Source organism: Tympanuchus pallidicinctus, unplaced genomic scaffold (genome assembly GCF_026119805.1).
Source record: "Tympanuchus pallidicinctus isolate F22 unplaced genomic scaffold, pur_lepc_1.0 scaffold31, whole genome shotgun sequence".
Classification (NCBI taxonomy): Eukaryota; Metazoa; Chordata; class Aves; order Galliformes; family Phasianidae; genus Tympanuchus; species Tympanuchus pallidicinctus.
The window spans coordinates 5,449,581-5,470,662 of NW_026294749.1; the positions used below are offsets into that span (position 1 = coordinate 5,449,581).

Consider the following 21,082-nt stretch of genomic DNA (forward strand, 5'->3'; position numbering starts at 1 on the left):
TAAGAGGCTAGGATACTGCAGTCAAAGCACGTAGCAACGTAGAGAAATCCTGACGCTTCAACACAGCAGCTGTTTGGGCAAACAAACAAACACCTCAACACCAAAACAAACACCTTATGCCCACCGTGTTCTGTGGCACAGTGACCCAACAACATGTTTCAACTGACAACAGTCTCTTTGGTTTTAAAGCAAACTTTTAAAAACAAGAAGTGAGAGTGGAAGAGCAGCACATCATTATCTCAAGTACCTCCTTCCCCATCTTCTTTTTTAGGACCCTGAAATGTGCAGTCTTTCTTCTGTGGAAATAACATGAAATGACAGCATATGCAGAATCTCAATAAATGCTAATATTGTTGACTATTGTCATAAATGCTAATAAATAAGTGATAAATGCTAATATTGTTGAACATTGTGAAAGAAAATGCTTCTGGATTCTACATCAAAGTCCATAAAATGAAGTAGCATGTGAACTAACTTTTATTTTTTTTTTTTAATAAACTACAGACTTCCACAGCCAAATTAAGACTACAGTTTTAAAATAATTTATTCAGTCACATAAATACTTTGTAACATTTTCATGTTCCCTTTTTCACATCATTGGCACACAATATAGCTCTTAACTTTTACAAAACTAGTGTAAACATTCATGGAAAATAAAATGAAAAGAGGGACATACGCAGAAACTCAATAAATAGTAAAATGAGTGTGCAGTCAAAGGAAAAGAAGTAATTCTTTCCTACAAAGACCATGTAATTACAGTTGAACGCTTAACTAAAAGAACATTTCATCTTCAAAAATAGTGAATTAAAACTCAATTCCCATCTTTCTGCCATTGTTGCATTTAATCAGATACATGATAAAATTCTGTAGCCAGTTCAAATTCTTGAACAAAGAATAACAATTCAATGGAACTGTATTACTTGAGGCATCACCAGTTTTGGTTCACACAGAGAAGCTTACAAACCAGTATTTGCAAGGCAGTGGTTTTGGACAATGTAACTTCTAGACTCCCAAATACCACTCTGACACAGTATTAAAATTCTCCTTAATGAGCATTAGTATATAATCTGTTCTTGATAAAGACGACATTAGTCAGATGTTGTCGGACACCTGGATAATGCTGAATGTGGTTGAACCAGCGAGATACATTAAGGTAAATCTCCTTTTCTTGCACAGTGAGGTCCACCTGCGTGGGGAAGAAAGAAAATTGCATTATTAATATTATGAAACGTGGTGAGAAAAAAGAAGTGCAAAGCTTTATGGCTGATTTCAACTTGCAAAAGAGTTGTTGCTGTTCAGCAGCGTTCTGCCTCCATTTCACAGATAAAGATTCACAGCCCAAAACACGTGTTTATTTCCTCAAATGAACACATCTGCAGAATGGAATATACATTTGTATGACATACTTGGAGGTGGGGGAAAGGGTGTTAGCTTGCTTGAATTTAACCAGTCTACGAATCCATGTAACACCGAGGAGCAGGGGAGAGTTCCTGAACTTGCATAAGCCTTGTGCACTTCTCTCATTCAGCAGGTGGTCTCGCCTCACTGGCCAAGGGCAAAGTGTATTAGAAGTTCAGGAATGCATTTTTTTCAGGCCATTTCATACTGCATAGGAAAGAGGAATGTTGTTTTCCTCTTTGAGCAATAGCTCTACAGTAGTTACCAAGAAACAGCACAGCACAGGGCTTCACAGTACAGGAAGGACATGGAGCTCTTGGGGCGGGTCCAGAGGAGGGCCACTAAGATGAGCAGTGGGCTGGAGCACCTCTCTATGATGAAAGATTGAGGGAACTGGGCTTGTTTAGCTTGGAAAAGAGAAGGCTCCGGGGAGACCTCATTGTGGCCTTCCAGTAGTTGAAGGGAGCTTATAAACAGGAGGGGGAATGGCTGTTTATTAGGGTGGATAATGATAGGACAAGGGGGAATGGTTTTAAACTGAGACAGGGGAGGTTTAGGTTAGATATTAGGAGGAAGTTTTTCACACAGAGGATGGTGATGCACTGGAACAGGTTGCCCAAGGAGGTTGTGGATGCCCCATCCATGGAGGCATTCAAGGCCAGGCTGGATGTGGCTCTGGGCAGCCTGGTCTGGTGGTTGGTGACCCTGCACATAGCACGGAGTTGGAACTAGGTGATCACTGTGGTCCTTTTCAACCCAGGCCATTCTATGATTCTGTGATTCACTGTTCAAATGTGCTATCTAGCTTTATTAGGAAGGCAATTATTATGTTAAAATAAAATGAAAGATGTCTGTATTTCATAAACGTATTGAAATTTTTATTCCTTACTCCTACAGTTATTTCTATCATTCCCAAACTTTCAAGTCAGTATCAGTCATGTGTTCAGTGTAACTCAGAGTTAAACAGCCACAAGAAGAGCCAGGATTATACAGCTACTCCAACAGCTCCTTGCCACTGCAATACTGGTTAACAGTTATGAAGAGCTTCCAGGCTAGTTTTATCATAGTACTGACCAAGCAAAGTCATTTATGATTACATGTAATCTATACTATTCGAAGTCTTCTAAATTAAAACAAGCAAAATCCTTAAGATTCTCTTTTAAGACTTATTACTTCAGTTTATTTCAAGCAGGCAGTAGAACTAACTACTCCCATACTGTATCACCTGTATTACCTTGCCTTGATTACTAATTCCGCACCTCATTCCTCTGGAGCCAAGTTAGTGTATCAATTTAGACAACAATCTGCTTTTTGTTTTACCTACTGTACTGAGTAAGCTTCAAAGCTATACAACTATTGGGAACAAAACATGATCTTCATGTGAACTACCCTATCTCATCTCCCCACACAGCCACGTCGAATGGGGTTCACCTCACTTCAGTCAGCCATCAAGATGCACTGATTCACCTCCATGCCTGCAGTTCTAGCTGAGCTAAAAACTTAACAGAGCTTTATTAGGAAAAGAACAATACTGGTAAGATGAACATCTTGTTACAGACAGAGGCGTTACAAACTAAAAGTGGGAGCTATTAAAATGTAACACTGAATGCTTTTTTAATTAAGATACTTGATAAGTTGCCTGAGGTTCTTCAAGTGTGCTACACTCAGGACAAAATAAACATGCACTACCATTTAGACGGAGATGCTTCTAATCACATGCAGTTTGTTGTAATTAATGATAGTGTGATGCCAGTGCTTGCTATGAAGCCGTAGAAGCATTTACAAAACAACACACAGTATGAAAAGAGCAACATACAGCCAAAAAATCATCTAAAACGAATAGTTATCATTTGTAGTAAAGTATGAGCAGGTACTAAAAACACTAAGTTTGGTGACTAAGGTACACTAAGTATTACAATGACTATTGTATGAGTATTACAATCCAATTGTAATTAGAATACCCCCTTTCCAACATCCATAGCGGGCAAGCACTTGGTTATAAGAGTGCTGAAAATAAACTTGAGATTTGGCAGGAGATACATTTCTTCTCCTCAAGATTTTATACTTTTAACTCTCCATCCTCACATTTCTTTGATGTTATTCGAAAACAGTCTTATGAAAATAGTCCTCCTCCATTCAGTAAGTATAGTGAAAAAACATCTGAATGGCTTCACAGGCAGGTTCTGTAAAAGTAAAACCCTTTCTACTTCAAGCACAGCATTCAAGATATCTTTGCTTATTTACATAATGTATTCTCAGTGAAATATATTAAAAAGCACTCTGTGGCATGCTCTATTTTTTACTCAGGACATAACTCTTAGGTTAATTGTTTAGAGATCAGTTCCATGGTGTTTTTACAACATTTTGTTAGATGGGTATTTTCTATTCTTCCTCATTAAATTAGATAATTCCCCCAAGTTAAGAAAGGCTGCTGTTCTGCTGGTAAAATAATTATTTGCTATTAAAGCAATTATTTCAATAGCAAAGAAGCAGACACTCAATTTGATGACTTTTTTTTTTTTTTTAAATTATGGGGAGAAAAAATAAAAAGCCTTACTCTTCTGCCACAAAGCTCACAAAGGATAATGAAAATGGGCATCACACAATGCAAACAGAAGAGTTTCTAGAAGGACCGTAACTATACCAGCTTTAATTGTATTTGCTTTCAGTAGCACTGGGGATGCAGACAAACTCCCATGCCTGTACCTGTATGAGCATGGGAAGTCTAGAAATACCTGTGTATATTTAGAGTTCTTCTGCATAAAGAGAAGGACAGATACTACCAGTTTTTAATCTAGCCTTTAGATATGGAAATAGAGGTGAAAGTAGAAAACAAAACAGCCAAGTTCAGAATTCTGTAAGACACATTTCACATGGTCTTAACTCATTTTCTGCTGTTAGAGGAAAAGCTAAGAATCAAGGCACCTTTAAAGTTTTTATTATTTTTTGCAAATTGAGGACTGTTAGCATAATTCTTTAGAATGAAAGCCTGTTATCCAGGTTCTAAGATAAGTAGTGTATCAATGAATATTAAAAGAAATTATGGCAATCCATTAAATACTGGAAATCATCCCAGAATCATCCTAGAATGGCCTGGGTTGAAAAGGACCACAGTGATCACCTAGTTTCAACCTCCTCGATACATGCAGGGTTGCCAACCACAGCCTCCTTGGGCAACCTGTTCCAGTGCATCACCACCCTCTGTATGAAAAATTTCCTCCTAATATCTAACCTAAACCTCCCCTGTCTCAGTTTAAAACCATTCCCCCTTGTCCTATCACTGTCCACCCTCATAAACATCCATTCCCCCTCCTGTTTATTAGCTCCCTTCAACTACTGGAAGGCCACAATGAGGTCTCCCCAGAGTCTTCTCTTTTCCAAGCTAAACAAGCCCAGTTCCCTCAACCCTTCTTCATAGCAGAGATGCTCCAGCCCTCTGATCGTTTGCTGACCCTCCTCCAGACCCAATCTAAGAGCTCTACATCTTTCTTGTGCTTGTGGCCCCAGCAAATATTATCATGGAAAAAAAAACAAACAAACAGGAAAAGAAACTACTAATGCAGTCTCATTATATTTCTACATTAGTAGTTCTGACTTGAGGAGCATAACTCACTTGGTTTGGTAATAGATTGTACTAGAATTGACCCCAAAATTTTGACTGAGGCTTCTATTTGTAGATACATAAATTTCACCCCAAGTTATTTTCCAGCACTCATTAAATAAATTTTAAATTCAGACATACAGATCTGATATGACTACTTTGGTTCTGCCTGAATTTACAAAGTAGAAAAAAAAACTAAATCAGATCAGCCTCTGTATTGATAATTTCTCTTAAACATTTTTAAGTAAGACTTCACTAGTTCGGTTCTATTTACAAATTAAAACATAGGAAAACTTTAAGAACAAGTTCATCACCACAGGGGAAGTTAATGCTTACTGATTGCCCGAGTTATCTTCAAGCAGTGTTTCCTAATTCATATTTTCTTTGCAATCTGAGCTTTAACCTAGCAGAACTTCACTGTTGATCACATTCATCTACACAAACATTTGAGTAATCTGTATGTCTAAAGACAAGAGTGTTTATACATACTAAGGTACATGGTTCAGAGGGAAAATATTGATGGTTGGACTGCATGGTCTTGGAGGTCCTTTTCAACCTTGGTGATTCTGATTCTACATTAGACACATGCAGACATGGAATTACATATGACAGTGTAAGTCATGGCAATTTAAAAGAATGCATCTGAGAGCTAGCACCAAGCATTACACTTTTTGGGTATTTGTGACCTACATCAAGATGCAGAACAGTGTACACAGTTTACTTACTGCCTCATTATTACCAGTGTATATTTCTAATTAAGAGACTTATTTTTTTCCCCTCTGCTAGTCTGCATGAAGAACAAAAAGATTCCCTTAGTGACCTTCACTCACTAAAATCCTAATTCCTTGGTCATTGCATGGATTTCTAGACATCTATTGTTGTGCTAAATAGAAAAGAACAAAAGAAAGGCATGCAACTGTAAGATTAAAAGTTGCTGTTAGTCTATTTGAATCAGGAATCAGTTTTTCCTATTGATTCTTCACTGACAAGAATATACAGTTTCCAGAACCCCACCTGGATAATGAGGGGTGCAAAGCAAAAGTGGAAGTGGGGAGGATTACAGAGATGTATTATTTATACACAGAACCACTACTAAAAGAAGGTAGAGGAGTTAGTAGTAAAAGCAGGTGGTCTTAATTTAAACTGTTTCCAATATCACGTGCATGAGATGGTTTCAAAACTTTTAACACTGCTCAGCTCATGCAGTGCAATCACAGTATGTCACAAGTATGTAGAGTATTTTGATAGAGCTATCTGTTACCCCATCAAAGACAGGCAGATTGGCCCTAAGGATCTTTGTCAACAACCCTCTCAGATCCATAGACAACAAGAACATCTCTTATTTTAAGGGATTATCAAAGACAAAGTATTTTGCACGAGGCTTAGCTCAAACAGCAGTGGATATGAGGAACTGCTTCCTTGGAATGCACCACATTAAAAGATGGAGCAGCTTTTCCCTCCACCTAAGGCTTGAGGCACAGAAGCAGTTCTGAAAGTACTCTCTTCTCTTTACAGGAAGAAAAAAATAATCACAGGATTCTACAGCTCAAGATACCTTACTTCCACTAAGTACTTAGTTAACTACTTACTTGACTACTAACATTAATCAATTTTAAAGCCTTAAAAACATACACAATCTAGCTAATCCGTGGTGAGCAGCTTCTGATATTCCTCTATTGGAGAGCAACCCCATTATTTGCCCTTTATACCTTTCTGAGTCACAAAATTATCATCTTCTACAAAAATCAAGCACTTCAGAAGCAGATGTTGTACAATAAACTTGTCCCAACTAGTGTCTGCATGGTTGCAGGCACCCAGGAGCACCAAGTCATTTGTTTTTACCATCTGCTCTATTTCCCAAAGCAATAACTTGTGTCTTTTCTTCTTGATTAGGTGGTCTACTCTAGAGCAAACTCTAAATATAAAATACGCTTGATTTTCCCCAGCCTAAGGTTTTTTTTTTTTAATGTCTCATTTGAGTTTGTATTTTCTTACACTACACAGTTGTATTTTTAAAAGTATTCTTACACATCTGTACTGCCATATAATATGGGAAAGGTAAACATTTCACATAAAAGTTAACACATCCATCCTTTACAAGGAAAATATGACTCAAGTATAACTTCAACATAAGATCTCTTTCATTTTTGGTTGTATTTCATTACCTGATCTCTTCCCCCACCTTCTCTCTTTAAAATCCCTTCTGTAGCACAGCATTCTAGTACTCTGCCTTTAATTGTGTAAACCAACAATTTAACTAGCTGAACCCTTTCCCCTGTTTCCTATTGTAAAACTCACTGACTTTATCCTCTTGAGACTTTGGCAGACTGGTTTGATTTGTTTAGCAGTGTTCACTCAAGAGAAGGAGCACTCACAATCACATTCCAGTTGCTCAAATACAACTAACTTCTATTTCTTCATTTTCAAATTACCTCTTGAGGTTCAGAAGTGAGGTGGAACAATTTTTAAGCACTTCACAATAAACGCTGAGCTACACATGAAGAACCTCTACATCATTCTCATTCAGTAAAACCCTTGCTCCCCACTCCAAGTACCAGCTCCTCATGTTATTTCCATATTCTGTGTTATCAAGTCTTATCACTGAGTCTTGAAACACCAATGACCTTTTATCCTGGCTGACACTTTTATGCATTCATCCTTCAGAAACTTGACTAATGTGCATCTTCCATAGCACCAGTAGTACTTCTAACAATTTTAGTACTTTCAGTTCTAACACCTTTTAGTTTCATTTATCAGCTATCATATTGGGGCTGTGGGTGCCCCGTCCCTGGAGGTGTTCAAGGCCAGGTTGGATGGGTGCTGGGCAGCCTGGTCTGGTATTAAATGGGGAGGTTGGTGGCCCTGCCAGTGGTGAGGGGGATGGAGCTTCATGATCCTTGAAGTCCCTTCCAACCTGGGCCATTCTGTGATTCTATGATTACCCCATAGTTCTGCAAACAGACACATTTCAGACCTGAACACATAAGATTCCTCATAGGTAGAAACAGAGGGACAGGTATCATTCTCATGTTATAGATAGGAAACTAAAGCACTACAGACACAGTACTACAGATAAAACTTATTTTCACAGATCTATGGCTAAATGTAAAAAAGATTAAAAATGAACATTTATAGACACATTATATTTGAAGATCTTTGGAAGAAATCTAATTTTTTTGCCCCCATAACTGTCATTGATTAATTCAGTAGATCAACTTGCACAGCAATAAATTGCCCTTCACATAAACAAGCAATTACAATGACTGCACACACGTAAAAGTAATGCAAACAGTACTTACCATAACATGATGCAATCCGTAGTACATCAAAATATCTGCTAAGGTAAAACTGTTTCCTGCAAGGTAGACTTTATCTTCAAGGTGCGCATTAAGATCCTAAAACAATAATTGAAAAAAATGATTACAGTGCTGATGTGGGTAGATAAAACATTAAGGCAGTTAAAACAAAAGAAAAAGAGAAATTCCTCTGAGATCACACGTACAATAAATGCCAGCTGCAATTTATTCAAACATAGAAAAGAAGACATACAAAGATGAAAATTTTTAAGTACTTCCTAAATACTTTCAAATCCATCTTTTCCAGGCTACAATTTACTGAAATAAAAAAAATAACCTTGAGTCATGCATTTTCTTGGCTAGCATGTATGAGTCATAAGAACACCAGTGCTTCAAAGAAACGCTTAAATTACAAATACGCAACAAGTGAGGAAAACAAAGGTGTGATGGGGTAGGAGGGGCATTTCAAGCTCCTGTCTGGAACTTGAAGCTAATTAGCTGCTTCCATTTGACCCCTGCTTTTATTAATGTTGAAATCACTGATAGCAATTCACAATCAATACTGTCAGTTCAGTTGCTACAGAAGCCCATACAAAGGAGCACTGCTTCTGAACTTCACGTGTGCCTCTCTTGCTCAGCAACTCCGTATTAGATGCTACAAGGCTGTGTAGCAGAGGGCTTCCATTTCAGTTCAATGAGTAAATAGCTCAAGTCTGTATTACTTAAGGACTCCTTTAATATGCAATCATTCTCTGCAGGAAAACAGAAGGCTGATGTTTACTGTTGCTCAACTGCATTGTATCTGAAATTCAGGTTCTGCCTGCCAGCTCTCTCTTCACCCATCCAGAAGTAGTACCCTCCATTTCACCATACCTTACCTACTTCTCATCCAAGTCACACATCTTTGCGCCCTCTACCTCCCTCAGAAGAAAACTTAACAGCCAGCAGATTTATTCAGCTCTAATCCTAAGGGCAAACTGGTTTTTATGATGTTCTTTCCTGAAAGGTAGGAAAACAGTTCCCCACCTTTTCCTTGTATGTGGAAATTTCCTGCTAATGTTCCTCTGCTGGTTGGAAAACAAACAAGAAAACAAACAAGCCTCTAGTAAATGCAACTTCCTCCTGGAAATAAAGGTAAGAAGCTTAAACAATGGTTTTCAAAGATCACGATTATTCAAGATTATCAGTCTCAACTACAGCTTGTTTCATTTTAAGGGAAGAATATGGGATATATTCATTACTGAAAGTAAAAAAAATAAACAGATTTAGCCTGAATTGCAATTCTAGCTCCATAATTCTGCTTTCTCAAACATGCAGACATATCCTACAGTGCATACATATAAAAAGAAAAAAAGGGAAACATCTGACCATGCATTTAAGTATGGCAAGTTGGACTCCATTATGCAATGTTCTTTGGCAGCCTCTTTATGACAGGAGTCCTGTGCTTCCTAATATTTAAACATCCAAGTGTCTGCTTTGATTTACTTTTACTAGAGCAAATCAAGGAAAAATATTAACCCCTGCATAGTTCAGAATCTGTATGGTCATCTGCCTCCAGCTACGTAGCTATTTATGTTTTTCTAAGACTGGTTTGCTGCTTTGTTCTTGTTTGTTAGGTCTCACTTTAAAGATGTAACTACAGTTCTGTAGTTGAATTTTATTCATGTAACAGAAGCAAATGCTATGTTAAAAAGAAAAGAGCTCACATGAGAAAATCTGCAAGTCAGTACATATGCTGCATGGTATATTTGTAAATACTCAAATTATTTATCAGTAAGAAATAACTCAAACTTCAGAGTAAAGTTACCCACTGAAGTGTTAACAATTATTTATTCTAATTAAAATTTTATCAAGTCAGTTAACTGGCAGTTTGACAAATGTGCTTTATTCTGGATAAATCAGCATTAGTCTGCATTTTTCTTTTGGAATACACACATTCCTCTCGTAAGATACAGAAAAATACTGATTTCATACTGTCAAAGTCAAGTTAATTTAGAAACACCACAGAGCATTCCTTTCCATGTGCACTAGGAACATTTAATCAATCCTGTTTCATATGTTGTACTTCCCGTGGATTATTATATTACTGGCTAATGGCCAGCTGTGTTAGAATTCCTGAAAGCCAAGCCTTCTTAACTGTCCTCAACATTAAATTCAAACAGCCTTCCTGTCACGGAGAGATTAGTGAAAATATGAATGCAATACTCCATTTGAATTTCTATTACCATCTAGAAATTCAGGTCTGTTAGCTGTTATCTGTGTCACTGCCTTTCATCTACTTGATGTCTTCTTAAATCAATTATGTATTTACAACTCTAATAGCAAGTGATTGACAGAGTCTTGCAAAATGCTCGTAGCTAAATTAACTTCTTGGTGCAATCCTGCAGGAACCCCTTCTCAAGTTTCAGATACATTCAAAGTATAACAGCAGTTTACTGTAATAATATGCACTGAACAACTGCAGCAATTTCAATCCCAGTTTTGGGTACGAATGAGGAAAAAGCAAGAGAAAAAAAACAAGATGTTGTATTATTTATGGACTTACTGATGGATTTCTGAACTGATATTCTATGATACAAAATATCCTGATGCACAGTGACAGCTCAACACATCCCATACACAGCACATTTTTCATGTGGTTTACTTTAGCTGTGAAGCACAATTGTTTGTAACCTTGTTCATCCATTAAGATAACTAAACCCCTCCCAGACCATAAGTTGAGACAGAGTCCACCATTGCATCTCAGGTAACAGCTGCCTCCTACAATGACTCAAGAACTTATAAGGGATCTAATCATACCCTGATTACATTTTGGATATTTTGCCCATAGAAATGCTCTGCTGGTACACCTACTTTCTTTCAACATTCCTTCAGTCAGCAACAGTCACAGGGTCACTGCCCACCTAAATGCCTTCACATGCCACTACACAAAGAGAGTTAAGCACTCACATGTCCCAAACAAATCCTGGACAACACAGAATCCAAGAAGAGGATTCAAGAGTCCTTCCAAGAAATGCACAACTTCATGGTTAGGAGTGTATCCTTATTTTTAGTTCTGACGCAAGACATCTATCTAAAGGTGAGCTAAGCCTGGTCTGGAAAAATATTATATTCATAATGTGATTTCTGCAAAGGATAGAAGAAAGATAGCTCTCAACAACTGCTGCTCAAATAATCAAAACACAATCTTTTATGCCTGCAAGCAAACAATTTCACTCTTAGAAAAAGGAGAGGAGTGGAAACAGGCACAGAGTTCCAATAAAGCTTGTTGAAGTAGTTAGGCAACCCATTGAAAAACAGCATACAAGAACCATGGATTAATGCCATGAAGGCAAATGCAATGGATTAACCTACATAGTGATACAAACAGTACATAGTGATAGAAACAGTTTTTTCAAACAAGTACAACAATAACTGAAGCTTGTAACAATTTATTTAGATTTCTGATTGAACTTCATGATTGGAGCCAGAAAGCACAAGAAATTAGGACAGAATTGGCTGTAATCATGGAATATTTTTTATATGAGATGCTGCAAGGAGTACACAAATTCTTGGTTATAATCACTTTCCAGAAAACAGAGTTAGAATTTTCTACAGCTCCACAGAAACTTTTCTGTGAAATCCAGTAGAAACTCCCAGCTACATTTTGAATAGACACTATTTGTTCCCCCTCAGGTACCAAGTTTTCAATACATAAAATTGACAAGTCAGAGACATTCAAATCTCATGAATGGAATTTGTTAATATTCAAGCAGAAATTTGGTGGCATGAGCATTTCTCAGAAGTTCTCAGTTCTTCGGCAGAGGAGCAGAATCCCTACTTGCTATCAAGAAAAACTCAAGAATTCGGATATTCCCCCCACTCCTCATATGTAATTTAATTTCCCACTAATTAAACATCATTCCATTGATCAGAAGCAAAGGAAATTCAGTCTCATTCTGTGGAAACTGAAGTTAACATAACACATTGGACTGATATCATCACCACCATTGACAGTAATTATTTCTACACATCCGTAGACCAGCCCATAGGCATTGCTTTTGTTTATTTTGTCCAGCACAGCAACTCAACCCAATTTGGACAGAACTATTTAACACTTGCATTGAAAATTTCTGAACTGCACGGATTTTGCTCCAAATAAACTAAAAATTCTTCTTGAGGTGGCCTCCTTCACAATTGTTTTCATGTCAGGTAACAGCTTTAGTCAACTTGCCAGTCAGAACAAGCTTACAAATGTTTTCTTAAGGCTAACAAAAAAAACCCTCCCTCTCTTCAAATTAGCAAACATTACAGCAGTTATTAACTGATGTTTTTCAGAACCACATCAGCTCATTTAAGGGTTAACCAGTGGCAGCCTAAAGTTTACAACAGAAGCAACTGAACTGTTTTTGGCACAGCTTATTATAAATTGTGGCTCTAGGCTGCAACTGTCCCAAGACTGCCATTGATTATTCCAGACACGTTGTAAAACTACAGTCTCAGACTTGCCTCCCTATTTTAGTCCCCCCCCCTCCTTTCTTTTCCCTTCTCATACTCCCTTTTGGCATAGTATACTTTAATGGTAGGCTGCCTCTTGTTCTGATTAATCACGGCAGCAAGAGAACAAATTAAAAAAAAAGTTAATTGCTACCCTGCAAAATTATTAATGCTGGAGCAATTCCACAGCATCAAGATAAACTCTGGCCATTCAGCATCTGCTATGAAAGAAAAGCTGCAGAAAAAATTAAGTGCTATTTAGGATCTCTCTCTTCGCACACAGACACAAACACAGACACAGACACACAGGCAGGCAGTCAGCATAACTTCAGGGAGACTTTCTCAATGATGAACTTTTGTTTGGAAATAATTTATCCACCTGTCTGTTTTAGCAAATTGCATTTTTCAGACTGTCAGGGCTGCTAAGGGCAAAACTGAAAAAGACAAAAAATATCAGCTTCAGAATGAAAACGCATCTGGTGTTACCACCCAATCAGTTCTACAAAATACTTGTGGGTGCAATGACAAAGCAGGTATCATCATTTAAGCCACTCAGACTTGAAGTCTTTAATTTTTGTGAATCAGACTAAGGGCAAATCCTTGCAAGATGTTTGGATGTTGCTTAGGAAGGTAATTCACAACTGCTGTGATGAAGCTCTACGTAGCTGAACAATCTTCTATCAAATTATATATATATAAAAAAAAGGTAGAACGGGATCTCCAGCAGCCACCTCACCTTGTCACACCTCCTGTTCAAAGTATAGCTAAACTTTAAGTGAAATCATAATTAGTTCCTGCCTCCATCAGTTGAATGCTTAAGTCTTGAGGGATAGACAGCACTTTCAAAGAGTAGCTCTGACAGTAAAGGTTCTGATACCATCCACATAGAAGATAAAACTAGTGCTGTTACAGGAAAAAAAAGAAAAGCAAGCTTGTGCTCATCCCATAGATAAAATGAGATCAAGATAACTCAGATTATCTGAGGTGTAAGTGAAAGAAGTGATTCTGTAGGATGCTCACCAACTCAGTCTTTTTACCAGGCACAGTATCCCATGGCCTTAAGATTTAGGGTGCTGTCACTTAGAGAAGGATAATGAATTATTAACAACATATTGCTCTGCACCACTCCCAAAATGTAAAATCTCCTTTGATTTCAAGCAACACAGAAAGTTACATCTAGAAAAAATACTGGAGCAGCAGTCTATCTTTGGCTTGCTGCAATTTTATTTGACTCAGATCTGCCACACCTAACAAAAATCAGAAGCATTAAAACTCTGCTATCACAAAGAACAGACAATCCAACGCCTAGCAACTCACAAAGCTACATCCAAATCTAGACTGATTCAGTAGCATTTGGGTCTTTCTATTTAAAATTGATATGTGTTTCATATACACTTGGTAAACAGTCCCTCAGTACTTAAAAGCATAAAGCAATTTTTCTCTTCAAGCTCTGTTCCCAAAAGATTGCAAAGATTCCAATTATCAGTCACAAGGAGTAAGCAGCAAAATAGAATAAGCTTTTCAATCTACTCCCTGCCATCTGGCTGCTTAAATAAAGGGGTTACCCCTGAGATTTTTTTTCTGTTTCCACCTATCTTAGAAGAAGAAAGCTTCAGACTACAAGAAAAAACTGAGTACAGTTGTCTGAAGGCTCTGTACAAAGCAGCTTCATTTGAAGATCTGTTTTGCAGATTTGCAAAATCTGAAGGTTTTGTTTTTCACTGTTTCACAACACAACTGAGACAACATCATGTATGGACTATATTGCAATTACTAAATCAGGAGGAGAAAAAAAATCTGTATCTGCACAGTTATCTTGTGTTAGCTTGTTTATAACTGAGGTTTTATGAAGGCAGAAAGAAACCAGAGCATCACAAGACAGACCTGCTAAATAATCTCTATCTGGAATGTTCTAAGCAGTTCACAGCATTACAGCCATAAAACGTGGTAAGAGATCTGCTTCATGTATTTTTGAGTTTGCTTTCAGGTGGCTTTTATGTTTTGCTAATAAAAATCAAAAAGCAGAAGAAAAGCCAGCACTGAAAGACACTCTCCAGTTACTAATCACTTACTTGGTTTTGCTCATGTTAGCACACAGATATTTTTCAAGGCCTAATCTCTCCAAAATGCATTGGCAAGTCAGAACTAAGCACTCCTTACCTTCAGAACTGTTCTGGTATCTTCTCTACTAGATTGTCTGCCTACTTGAGTCACTCTGTATTCCAACCACTGATGAACCACTGCTTTCTCCTCTGCAGAACTTCCAAGCAGTTGCTCTTTCTTAGCCTGTTTAACTAAGTATGAAGCTATGGTAACTAATCCTGTCAGACCAGGACCGTTGTTTGTCTGCAGAACAGGAACCTAGGAAAAGGAAGAAATGTTGTAAGGTTATAAAACTGATTCAAAAAAAAAGCAGACTCTTTGTGAGCTTAACTATTATTTCTTTGTAGTCTCTCAGAAGACTCTTAAAAACAATGTATCAATTTGTAAGCATTCAAGCTAAAAGTAATAAAGTGAAATATGCATGTTGTATTTCTACTTTTTGGGGTGGTTTATTTTCAGTTTTTACAGATTACACATTCAGTGCGCTCTGGGCAACCCAGAACTCCTTCAGTTCAGTGCACGTTTATCACAAAATAATCAAGCTGCACTAATATTAGCAGTAAGTAGAAGTGTTGTTCTGACACTGTCAGGAGACACTAACTGAACCATGATTCGTTTTCAGGTTCCAGGCTCCAACTTCAGTTTCCACTTTCCATCACGACAGCCTGACTTAGTGAAATACTTATACACACTTCCTGTTCCATTGCCAAATAGCAGAACAAGCTATTAGTTCAGAGAGGACAACACAACAAAAACCTCTAGCTTGAATTGAGTATCTGTTAGTGATGTTACCAAGTTCAAGTGATTTTAATTAACTGTCTCTGGGAAAAAGCATTAATAAATCTTTATAATAATAAAGCATGACATGTCTTTAACAAAAAGGAGCATAACTTAAACATTTCAACATTTTTAACTACAGCAAATTAAAGATCCCCATTATTGTAAGAACTGATTATATTTAAGTTGTGAAATTAAATTGTATTTTATGAAGAAGCAGAAGAGAATCAGTGACACAGAATTTTTAAAGGCAACGTACTGGAGTTACAAAACCACTGTTCAAGAGCACAACTTCACAACATGGTCCTCATCACTGTTTCACAAGCATTGCTTCAAAGAGAAGCATCAAGACACATAAAACACTTAAAATCAAACACGTTATAGGCTTTGGGGGTATTGAAAAATTTGGAAGTATTGAAAAGCCAGTTTGCTTTGAGAAGCTCCTTCGGAACACGCAATTAATAGAGCAAGTATTAACAATCTTTTACAGCAGGAAAGGAAACTCAACTACTAAGAATCAAAAATGATATGAATGCCACTTCACTGCAACAGCCTAAAGTTTATTCACTCATTCATGGCATCACATGGTGGAAAGTTATCATTTCTTAAGGATATCTTAGCACACAAAGGACACCATCTACCTTCAGATTTAATGAATGTAATAAGATGTAAGTTTAATATACAGTATTTAATCTGCAGTTCTGCCTGGAGTCCTTAACTATGCATTTTTTTCACTGAACACATGATCAGGAAAAGTGATGGACAGCCAGATTTCATGACTCACACCTTCAGACTGATGCCAGTCATGGCACTGAAACATCACTCGAATTGTTAACTAAGGAAGCTTACTACATTTGAAAGCAAGGAATGCAGATGTGGATATCAAGCACTGTAATCATAAACAGTAAATTAAGTGAAGGAAAAACAACACGTACAAAAGCAGAAGGGAACTGCACAGTTGCTTTTCTCTGGTATTCTTCTCAGAGAAGAGCCTGCAAAGGCTCCCACACATCTGCCCTTCCCCTGCTCCCCACACTATTTCCCTCAAGCCCCGTTGCCTTCCAAGCTGCAGAACGTAACGCTTTGCTGCAAGCTTCAAGATACTGAGACATCGAGTTTAATTCGAGCAGAATTTTAACGCGCAAATCCCTTTTCCTCAGATGCATTTCTAACATCGAAATCCTACCCTTTACCTCACCACGTCAGCACAGATATAACCGCACTGACACCAGGGAAAAGCAGGCACAAGGAGAGCGCCGCATGAGTTAAGCCGACGTGTCTCCAATGAGGCACAGTAAGCCCTTTAACCCAGAGGGAGAAGCTCCCTGGACGTGCGGGCGACAGCGATCCGCCACAGCGAGAGGAGAGCGGTGAAAAAAGGCGATGGAGAGGAGATGACGGCGCAGGACGGGGACAGCTGAGGGAAAGGACACCCGCGCGCCGCTGCCCGCTCCCGGCCCCTCCTGGCTCCCTTCACCTGCCGCTCCCCCTGGGCGCCGTACTTGTTCCCGCTCTGCAGGCCCAGCGCCTTCTCCAGTAAGGCCAGCTCATCCGCTACCGGCCCCAGCCGCGCGGCGGCCGCCATCTTTCTCAGAGAAGCACCTGGTCGGAAAGGACCGGCCACAGCCACCACCTGCCAACAACAGGTAATCCCATTGGAGAACACGCCACCACACCTCCTCAACAACCGTTGTTGCCATTGGGCTGAAGGACTCAGCCGACCAATCAGACGCTCGGCTCAGTCCATTCTTGCGAGGAGCCAATCCGAGTTTTGAAACCTCGGGAGAAGCGAGGGAGGTTCCGCGGCTCGCTGAGTGCGCATGCGCAAAGGACGCCCGCGCGCAGAGGTCGGCGCGCCTCATTTTGTAGATTGCGCGTGCGTGGAAGGCGGGGACACACTGCCAGGGTGTGGCGTCCGGTGCTGGGCGGGACGGTGGTTGTGCGCGGGGTGGAAGGCGGGCAGGGGAGGTTGGCGGGCTGTGGAGTTGCCTGGCGCTGCGCGGAGTCGCGCTTGGCGTTAGTCTGTTTGTACGGGTGCGCGTTCAGTGCCGCACGAGGTGCGGCCTCGTCCTTAAGCGAGAGTGGATCCGTGGTTGCTCCTCTGAAAGAGGCAAATAAACGGAGGAAAACAAGCAGCGCTGAAACATTCATAGGGTCACAGAATCACAGAATGGTCTGGCTTGAAAAGGACCATAACGATCACCCAGTTTCAACCCCCCTGCTACATGCAGGGTCACCAACCAGCAGACCAGGCTGCCCAGAGCCACATCCAGCCTGGCCTTGAATGCCTCCAGGGATGGGGCATCCACAGCCTCCTTGGGCAACCTGTTCCAGTATTCATGCAGTGTTCAGACCATCGTCATCAGCTGGCCATACGACATCTCAATATAATGGCAATACCAGCTTGGAGAATCCCATTTTCAGTATCACGTCAGCCCAGTGCATTGCCGTGGCAGTGGGTTTCTCAGCTGCATGGATCTGTTAGTCAAGCTGTGGTGTGCTGTCTGGGAATATCATGAGATTAATTAGACAGAACCCGTCTCTCAGTCTGGCTTCATAAAAGTACAGGGCTGATGAAGTGGCTCTGCCTGCCCCTCTATGTATAGGGCCTGCCTTCCACCCTGGGACTCACAAACCTGTTGTTGAGCTGCAGCCAAATTTACTGGAAAAGCTGACATTTCAGTTAGATTACAAAAGATTTTGTGAGGTGAATGCAGGGAAATTGCTTGGCCACTGTGCGTGCTGGTCAAGGGCATCCAAAGAAGAGGATGTGGAGCTTGTCACCACCTGGCCTGACTAAATACCATATTTAAGATTCGTTAAAGGTGTGGTTTAATCACCTTTCTAACTGAAGATATTCTGCTGCAAATACCACATCTCCATATCTGATCATAAATGTTAGAAATTAAAACAATTTTTGATCGACAGACATATTTGTCCAGCATACCAAAGTGCCATTCTTGATAGAAGACTTCGATACCAAGCCGATGTTTTTACTAAAAACAATGAGCTGATCTTGTCCTGCTATGGAGAATTTCAAAGCAGAGGCTCAGGGCGATGGCTGTGTTGGTCATCTTGAATAAGATGATCCTGACAAGTGTCCTGGTTCCTCACGGAAACGCTTGTCTTGATACAAGGCGACACTTAGATCTGTACCTTCTGTTGCAGAAAAAGTCCGCAAGTGGCCACGGAGCCTTCATCTGAGTGAGGAGCAGTTCTGAATGCACCGGTGGGTTTTTCTACTTTTGCAGAAATTTGTCTGCTCTTTTATATTAATGTCTGCAAAGCACTTCAAGATTTGAAAAAAGAGTTGTGCTGCCTTGAACACGGCATCGCTTTTTGGTGTCGTTCTTCAGCTTGTTTCCTGGAACTGTATTTTGCAGTGCCAGAGTTCCAGCTGCGTTCCAGTGGGAGGCCAGTAAATGATCAAAAATTGTATAGAACACCTTAATTTTATTGGTAATTTGATCTAGACATTTCACTGATTTTTTAAAAAGCCAGTTGATTGGTTGAGACTCTCTAAATCCACAAAGAAGAAAAGATTTCGTTTTCCAACATCTGAAAATTAACCACCAATCTTTATGTGTATTTACCATCTTCATACATATTTACCATCTGCTTTGCATACTTGTAATTTTTAAACTATTATAACAAAAGTTAAGGTATTACATCAGTGTGAAATTTATCAGTGGGTTGAAATATCTATCAGTAGCAATAACAAGAAGGCTTCGATTCTGGTCAGATTAAAAGATAAAGCTATTTTGTTTAGCTTTCATACCACTTCAAAGTTTTAATGTCCTTGGAAAGGGAGACTAAAATTAGGCAGAGGAGATAAACCGCTCATGCTTTCGTAGCATTTTTCCCTTGATAATACTATTTAGCAGCTTCTGCGTTCCTTTTTCTCTACAATTCTCTCCTGGCTCCATTAGGTGGAGCTTTATGATTAAGACTGGGGAAGAAACTTGCTTCTGAGTCCAAAATAATTCACCACAGAAAGGCTGGGGGAGGAGGCGAATGAAGTGTACTTTGCTTAGAGGTATCAGTGTCCTGTATGTGGGCTTGATACACAAAAATCTGAATCAAGACCCTTGCTCACAAGGAAAATAACTTGAAAGATCGATTCTGTCAAATGAAACGCAGCTCTAATCTGTTGTTATCATAGTCAAGTTCTAAATCTAAAATACCCTAGGTTATAAATTAAATGTCAAATATAATTAATTTGGCACTTGAAACATGAAGTGGATGACTGTCCTTTAGAGAAAGCCTGACAGCTTTATGTATGTCACATTGGTATCTGTTAAAATGAGCTTTACATGCCAGATGATCCTTGTGTGAATCATATTGCTGTTGGCTGTACCAGAATTTTGTCAATGTAATAAGTCTCAGAAGAGTGTTCCCCCTAATTGTCTTAAGCTTTTGCAAGACAATATAAATCAAGTGTCATCTGCCTCTTCTATGCAAAATAATGGTTTTATCATACACGAAATAAGCGATGTATTCCTTATTCATTACTAGAGAAGACACTCTTCGATATTTACATATGAATCTATTTTTTATACAAACAGAGAATGTTTTCTGCCCCGTGCTTCAGACTCACTGCAGTTACAATTTGATTACGTTCCCTCCCCCCTGACATTTGGCAGCTGCAGTGGAAGTCCCAGATACCTTTCAACATGCAGATCCCAGCAATGGCTACATGCTCTGCTCCCTCCCCAGCCCCTGCCCCTTGTACACCTTTCTCTCTGTGCCTCAGACCAGAAGTGAAAACTTCTTTCCTCACTTTTTGCATTTTCTGTCCCTGCTTTGCACAATGAACCACGTGCATCTTAATGCTTATTTATTCACAGGTACCCCTGGGGAAGAGCAGAAGGCAGGTTTGCCCTATAGACACTTATACACAGCTGTTGAAATAAAAATGTTGATAAACCACATTATTTCCCACTTAATATGACTGGTAGGACCTTCCTAATCCAGACCTCATAAAAATTCTGCAAGCAAAGATTTTTTAGCAGAGTGCTGCAGCGAGGTTTCATTGCTGTAGTTTCACTGTTAATTTTCTAAATACAAATGGGCTAAATGTTTGTGACTGATAACCTTTATACTGCTGGATCTACAGCCTATGCAAGCTCTACTCCTTTAGATGAAGTGCAAAGAAGAGGCTGAGAACTCAGTACTGTTTTTCCACCAGTGGAGAAGAGGGGAACGTGTGCAGCACAACTGGAAGCTCCACACTTGTTCCTGGTCCCTGTGGCAGCCATATGAAGCCAAACGAAAATGGGTATTTGTAAAGTTCTCTTGGAAAACCAAACACATGAAAAGAATGATTCATGAAACAGCTACCTCTCCTTTTATTCTCTTTTCACAGCCCTGTGCTGTACAACAGAAACATGAGCCCCCGGTCCATGTTAAAATTTAGCCGATGTTATATGTT

General features: G+C 39.3%; 1 protein-coding gene across 1 annotated transcript; it reads right to left on the bottom strand.

Moving 5' to 3' along the window:
* Positions 1-519: 519 nt before the first annotated feature.
* On the bottom strand, positions 520-17,289 carry EEF1E1 (eukaryotic translation elongation factor 1 epsilon 1). The gene is made up of 4 exons (XM_052697928.1): positions 17,129-17,289; positions 14,932-15,132; positions 8,299-8,394; positions 520-1,186 (listed from the first exon to the last, which is right to left on the bottom strand). Exons 1-4 carry the CDS (start codon positions 17,234-17,236, stop codon positions 1,046-1,048), a joined length of 546 nt encoding a protein of 181 aa, XP_052553888.1. The 5' UTR covers positions 17,237-17,289; the 3' UTR covers positions 520-1,045.
* Between the last annotated feature and the right edge of the window lie 3,793 nt (positions 17,290-21,082).

Coding starts and splice junctions, on each gene's coding strand:
- EEF1E1 (XM_052697928.1), bottom strand. CDS start 17,236: ATGGCGGCCGCCGCGCGGCTGGGGCCGGTAGCGGATGAGCTGGCCTTA. Junction 8,395..14,931: donor ATACCAGAACAGTTCTGAAG/GTAAGGAGTGCT, acceptor TTATTGTTTTAG/GATCTTAATGCGCACCTTGA. Junction 1,187..8,298: donor ACGGATTGCATCATGTTATG/GTAAGTACTGTT, acceptor TTCCCCACGCAG/GTGGACCTCACTGTGCAAGA.